Source organism: Octodon degus, unplaced genomic scaffold, assembly GCF_000260255.1.
Source record: "Octodon degus isolate 3935 unplaced genomic scaffold, OctDeg1.0 scaffold00119, whole genome shotgun sequence".
Taxonomy (NCBI): domain Eukaryota; kingdom Metazoa; phylum Chordata; class Mammalia; order Rodentia; family Octodontidae; genus Octodon; species Octodon degus.
In genome coordinates, this window is record NW_004524695.1 from 2785750 (window position 1) to 2792799 (window position 7050).

The following is a 7050-nucleotide window of genomic DNA, read 5'->3' on the forward strand; positions in this document are numbered from 1 at the left end:
GTGGTCCAGGTGCAGTATCCCGCTTCCCAGGGGGTTGGAAGGAAGGGCAGCAGGCTGAAAGGTTAGGCCAGAGTAAAAAGAAACGAGAAGCCCAGAGTTCAGGGGATCTTCTCGGGGTTCCTCTGGATATCTGGGAAAAGGCATTTGCTGGACGGCTGCACTGAACGATCGCCCCGAGCAGGGTGGAGTTGGGAAATTTGGTGTCTTTCCCAGCGCACGGATTGCATTTCTTAGACTGGAAGAATCGTTTTCTCTAAACTTCATTTAGTATTGTTTATTCGCTCGTATCATTTGCTAAAGACATCTCACCTCTCTCTGTTCCTTACAGTAGTCTGATGCTTAAGAACCTTCGAAAGGCTTTCTCGCCTACTCTTTGAATTCCCTCCAAGAAATGTCATAAATTAATCAGAAACATAAACCTGAAATTATGAGTCATTATTCTTATGATCACTTACTCTCTCAATTGCATGGAGAAAGGAAAGAATATAATCATATCCATGTACATTTTAATTGCAGGCTTGTCTAAACATTTTTTTTGCATAAATTTTTGTAATCTTCCAGTGCTTGAATAGAAAGATTGATATTTTTGATAATAACAGCAAAGAAATTGTAGGCTCCCCATAATACAGAAATTCTTGAATATTAGTGCTTATTTCTTTATTCCTGAAATGCATGCTTACTGTCCAGTTGCTTCAGTTTGTTAGTTACAAATTGGACACAGTCCTGGAGACCATTAAAATTATGCCAAATGAAAACAATTTTATTTTGTGTTTATGATTTTTACTTTGTTTTCAATACAAATGAGGAAAAGTGGAGATAAACTAATTGTAGGTTTAGGAGTTGTAGAGAAAGCTAACTAACTCTGTAACCTGGGAAAGAGCAATATGAATATCCTCTGAATACTTTCTAGAACCACAGATGAAAGACTCGTTACCAAGGCAGGGACTTTGATTTTTTTTTTTTTTTTTTTTAAATCCCGAAAATAGTTCAGCTAATGCCTTGAAAGCAGTCAAAAGAGAGCTTTGGTAGGTTATTAACATAAGAGAATCAGTTTGCTGTTAAATTTTTCTCTTGGCTTAACACCCCCCCCAACCACCCAGAGAATCACTCTTTGTAAATACATGTATGGAACCAGGTGTGCAGTTTGTGGATGGGGTGATGCAGATCGGCGGGTGAGGGGAGGAGGAGTGGTTGTGATTCTGCATCATACCTGGGAACTTCCCCAGCCTCTCTAAGCCTCAGTTGCCTTGTTTGTAAAATAGAGAAAATAATAAGAGCTATGTACTTCGTGGAACTCAAGGTGGGATGCAGTGGTGTGCACCGTTAGTCCCAGCTACGCGAGAGGATGAGGCGGAGGGATTGAGGCCAGAGCTTGAAGGCCAGCCTTGGCAACCCAGCAAGACTTCCACCTCAAAATAAAGAAGGTAAAATAAATGAAAAATTTATATATATACTCTTTTTGCCTGGCATGGGGTTACACAGCAACTTTTTTTTTTTTTTGTCTTTTTGAGACAGGGTCTGGCTATGCAGTTCAGGCTGTCCTTGAGCTCACTTTGTAGCCCAGGCTGGTCTCAAATTCCCAATGAGCCCCCTGCCTCAGCCTCTGGAGCTCTAGGATTACAGGTGTGTACCACCATGCCCACCCTTCTATAGCAACATTTAAAAAAAAAAAGACTTTTTTTTTCTGAGACAGGATTTCTCTGTGTAGTTCAGACTGGCCTTGAACTCCCGCTGTTGCCCAGGCTGGCCTTGAACTTATAGTGATCCTGTTGTGTCAGCCTCCCAAGTGCTGGGATTATAGGTGTGTACCACCATGCCTGATGTAAATTAGATATTATTTTTGAGATGGGTTTTCTTTTCAGGAAATGTTACCCATATCTTGAAAATAATTGAACACTAAAGTATAAATTTTAACTTATAAAGTCATCAAAATTCATAATTTTTCTTATAATATTTTTATAATCAAAATTTTTATAGCAATAAATATAATAGTCATTATCATAAAGACATTTCAGTTTAGCATCTAAATATATTTAGCATCTCAAGGATGGAGCTTTACTTTATTAGGCCTGGAATAATTGGGTTATTATTCTATTTTCTTATATATTTATTTGTCTTTTTTTTTTTTTTTTTTTCTTGAGATAAGGTCTCAGTATGTAGTTCAGGCTGGCCTTGAACTCACTATGTAGCCCACACAGCCCTGTAACTCCAGATGATTCTCCTGCCTCAGCCTCGTAAGAGCTGGGATTAAAGGCATGTGTTACTATGCCCAGCTTTTTCTCTTAAAGTCTGTATTTTTAGACACTATTCATATTAACTCAATAATGATAAATCATTTTACTTCTGTTCAGCAGTTATTGGGGATAAGCCAAAAACAACATCAGGTTTTGCATTATTTCAGAGTCTTTTAACAGGAGGTATTTGAGTTTCAGAGTAAGGTTTCTTAAAGACACAAATAGAGCTGGGCACGGTGACACATGACTATGTAATTCCAGCGCGCAGCGAGGATTTGAAGCCAGCCTGGGCGACGCAGTGACTAACTGGTCTACATCACAAGACTCTACTCCAAGGCCAGACTGATATATACTGCAAATCCCATCTCAAAAAAGAAAAATACACAAATAGATAGAGATGTGATCTTGGAGTTTTAGATCTGTTCCCGTTCAGGTAATGCTGTAGGGTTAGTTTGTTTGCCTGGTGGAAAGTTTCAGTATTTCTAGCTTGCCAGCCATCCTCTTCCTGAAGTTAAAAAAACAAAGGGATTCTAGTAAACATCAATGTAAGTATTGTGGCTAAAATAAGAGGGTAACTCAGTCCTCAGCAGGAATTTTCAGAGTTGAGGCCTTTTCACACTATAAAGTGCCAGAATAAGTATCAATGATAAATTAACTCCAGGATTGCCGCCCACAAGGATTATGTATTACAGTTGGTAGTATGTTTTCTCATGTGCTGGTGGGGTAGGCATGGGCTCCCTCCTTCCTAGGAAAGCGATCCTGTTATTCTAGGGCTGTGGTTGCATTGGCATGCCTTACCTACCTTACCACTTCTTTGCCTTCATCATTAAGATGAAGTATAGGTTGTGCTGCTACACCGTCCTATCCACATAGCATATTTGCCTTCAGAATCTCTCAAAAATAACCTCTTAAGGGCTGGTGAGATAGCTCAGCTGACTAAGCGCCTGTTTTGGCAAGCGCAGGAACCAGGGTTCGATCCCGGGTCCCGCATGCCCTCCCCTTACGCTGAGTCTGACCTAGTCCAGGCATGGTGGTGTGTGCCTGTAACCCCAGCGCTGGGGAGGCTGAAAACAGGAAGATCACTATGAGTGTGAGCTGCATAGTGAGGCTCTATACCAAATACATAAATGAAAAACAAGAAACACCTCTTAAGATGCTTTCCGTAAAGCCATATCTTTACCGTCTTTCTCACTGTAGTTGTACTCATCAAGAGGATGAGCTGGTTTTTCATTCAGTATCTTCTACTTCTTTGCCTTAAACGTACTGGCTGTTCGAATTCTACCTGCCTGATCCTCAGCATTGTGCTGTGGCTTGGGAAGGGGCCTCTGTTGAGGCTCGTGTTTGTTCCCTAGTGCACTGCTGGCTTCCGGTGTCCACAGCGGGCTTTCCTGGTTGTCGCGGTGCTATAACTGTTCTTCTTAAGGCTGAAGATGTTCTCATCTCATTGGGCTTCCTGTGTGCATTTTTCCCTGTGTATATTTCACCAGGGTCAAGTCTTGCTTTTATTATAAAGTTCTTTTCATTTCAACGGTATTCAGGTATTAGTAATAACACAAGATTGAATGATCAGTTCACAACTTAGAAATTAGCAAGAAAATACCATTATTGTGTTATAAAACACAGAGTTTAGGACCGATGAGGTAGCTCAGCGGTCTACAGTGCCTCTGCAGGCAGGCTTAGACAGGTGCAGGGGACTGCAGTTTGATCCCCAACACCACGTGCTCTGCCAACTCCACCCTCAGGGCAGGGCTGAGCCAGCCAAAATAAAATGAAAGAGAAGAAAACCCAGAGTTTAGCATACTGGGTTTACAGAGTAAGGGTGCAGACACGAGTGCTTCCATATACAGTGAACAGCCTGATACCATGAGTCAAATAAGCAGAGAAAAAAGAAAAATGCCGGGGTGAGGGTGTACTGGGGAGGAGACAGAAGGCACAGGATGAAAATCTTTTATTTATCTCCAGAGGTGGTATGAAAGTAAAAAATGTCTACATTTTAAAAGCTTACACTTATATACACCTTTCATAAATGTCAGCAGGAAGTGTTGTATGTAGGATAAAGATAGGCCTAAGCAGCAGAAGGTATCTGTACTGGGCCTCAGAATATCACAGAATGAGGAACAAATGAAGAAGCTTAATTCCAGCTTGGCATTCTGTAAGCCCAAGACTGTAAACTACTCTTTATACACAAGAGCTGTAACAACAGCCTGTGAAAGAACTTTGAGCTTCAGGTTGACACATTGTGTTCTTTCTGACTTGTAAAATCAAAGTGACATTTGTGAAAGGTTGTGCAAAATTATTTTATTCACAAAAAAAATGGCACAAGAGTGAATTCAGTCGTTCATGTCTTACAAGGAGAGGGTTACTGAACTGAGTAAGGACATGACATTCGGTGGCAGCTGGTAAGCCCTGAAGTCGCAGAAGTTATATCAAAAGGGCAAATATGCCAAGTGAAATGCTGTTGTTAAGGCTGAAGAGGCCTAAGGCCCTTGAAGTTCATGCAAACCTTTCAGAGTTCACATTTCTTTGTGTTTTTGGTTATGTGGCCTTGCTTCTAACTTGTGGTTCTAAACTTCTGTTTCACAAAGTCCAAAAGGAAAATGCAGAAGCAATCCTATCGGAGAGGTTGTGTTAAATAAGAGGTGCAAAGCTGTTGCTGAGGTGGAGGAAGGAGAGCTGAGACAGACTTGAAGAACCTGCTTGTTGCTTACTGGAGCTAGCCCTGTGCTGCAGTTTAGGTGATGTATACCATTAGTTTCCAGCAGATGTTGTGTGTTGCTCACCGTGTCCCTCTTGTGTTTGTGAGTGTATTGGTCAATTAGTTGGATGGAACCTCTCCAGGCCTCTTCACTTAACACATGCTGCCTGCAAATCTGTCAGTCTCAAATGACTTAGAGAAGGAAAAGAAATACAGTAGATGAGTAACAAGACTAAGGAGGAATAGGGCGAATTAGAAGATTCATGCAATTCACTTCTTCTAATCAGCCAACCAGTTTGCTTGGGACAAGAGGTTTCCATTGAGGAAGGTCTTGTGGAGTGGGAATGAGATCACGAGGGACCTTGGTGCTACCTGGAGTCACGGTGGGAAGTTTCCAGTTCTTCATCTTTGTCTTAGCCATGTTGTGATCCCAAGAATCAAAATACTTTACCTCTTCTTTCAATATTTTTTTTAAAGACTTACTTATTTGGTACAGGGTCTCGCTATGCAGCTCAGACTCATGGTGATCCTTCTGTCTCAGCTTCCCCAGCACTGGGATTACAGGCATGGTTTCAGTGGCTGGCACATCATGCAGCACTGGGGATTGAACCTGGGTCCTTGCACTTGCCAGGCAGGTGCTTAGACTGCCGAGCTATTTTCCTGGTCACTTTGCCTCTTCTTCCATTGTTTCCTTAAAAGATTGGACCCTCCGGACTTATGTCCCAGGTGAGGGTACCTTACTTTTGATTTTGCTTCTTCAGGTTTCTCTGGACTGGTCCTTTTATCTCCCATTTTGTCAATCAGCATCTTCCTCCCCTCCAGACTGTCCGGAACTAGCACACTGTGCTCATTCTCAGCAGAGAAAAAGGCATGCTCCAGTCTTTTTTGGGGACTAAAGGTGGCATCCCAAGTGCCCCAGACATTGTGGGGGTTGGCTGTTGTGTCTCAGCAATGGGAAAGCTGACTGATGTTAGTGGCTATAAGAAACTGGGAGTAGGGAGGAATATGGTCTAATTTTTTTAATGGATACAACGTTTGAGTTGGGATGATGAAAAATTTCTATGTATTGTGACAATTAGGGCACTGTGGGGACTCATTGGGGTCTCCCTGTACTTTGGGGAGAAACTGGCACAGATAAGAAGACAAGAGCCGGTCAGGTGGTGGTCCATTTGCCTGACTGCCCCCTCCCCCAACAATAGTAGGGCTTTCATTTGTAGAAGTTAGCATCAGGAGACACAGGTTGCCTAGCAATTTGTCCTGATGGGATGTTTTTCCCAAGACTGAGGTAGCTCGACTGCTTTAGGCATTGAGGCCTTGTCCTGCCCTCCCACATATCATCAGTTTCAGCTTCAGCCTTCCCAGCAGGGCCCTGACTTGAATGTTGACAGATGGTTAAAAAGACAACTGTCGGGCTGGGGAGATGGCTCAGTAGAATAAGTGCTTCCCTGGCAAGCGCAAGGGCCTGAGCTCAATCCCTGGTTCCGCAAAAAAAAAAAAAAAAAAAAAAAGCTGTCACACATGTTTTACCATAATAAAACATTTGCATATCAGTGGTACCTCCCTACCACCTACTAAATGAAGTGTGTATAGAGTTCTTACATGAACTATATGGTCCTTTACTGTTTGCCTTCCCTCGCTGTACCTTCTCATCCTCTTATTGTGTCAAGACTTACATGTATTGTAAGTTCAACTCAGAATAATATAAACCGTCTTTGATAAGATGCCATGACTTCAATGTGTATACAGCCTTTGCAGTCTAAGATGATGTCTCTCTTCAGCAGCCACTCAGCCCTCAGGACAGAGGCCAAACAGCACATTTCTGAAGCCTTCCCCAATGTTTTTGGTCCCTTTTTTTGTGACAATAGCTCTCTCTGGCCATGCCTTCTTTATATCACTTATCCTGTTACTGCATAGCAGAAGTTTCTATCCAGCAGGGACTATGCTTTATTTTAAATATTCATGTTTACTTTTTAAAAAATCTGATGTTCACATTTTCCATTTTTCACAACTATATAAGACTTGTATATTTTAATTTCAGTTTCTTCCTGCTCATGTTTCACTTTATTGCTTACCATTTCATTGAGAGTAATAGCTTTATTACCAACACATTAGCCAATTTTT

General features: G+C 41.7%; 1 protein-coding gene across 1 annotated transcript; it reads right to left on the minus strand.

The window, feature by feature from the left end:
- Positions 1-5212: 5212 nt before the first annotated feature.
- LOC111812282 (cAMP-regulated phosphoprotein 19-like) lies at positions 5213-5721 on the minus strand. The gene is made up of 2 exons (XM_023700012.1): positions 5598-5721; positions 5213-5382 (listed from the first exon to the last, which is right to left on the minus strand). The coding sequence occupies exons 1-2, from the start codon at positions 5719-5721 to the stop codon at positions 5213-5215; spliced, it is 294 nt and encodes a 97-aa protein (XP_023555780.1).
- Positions 5722-7050: the final 1329 nt, after the last annotated feature.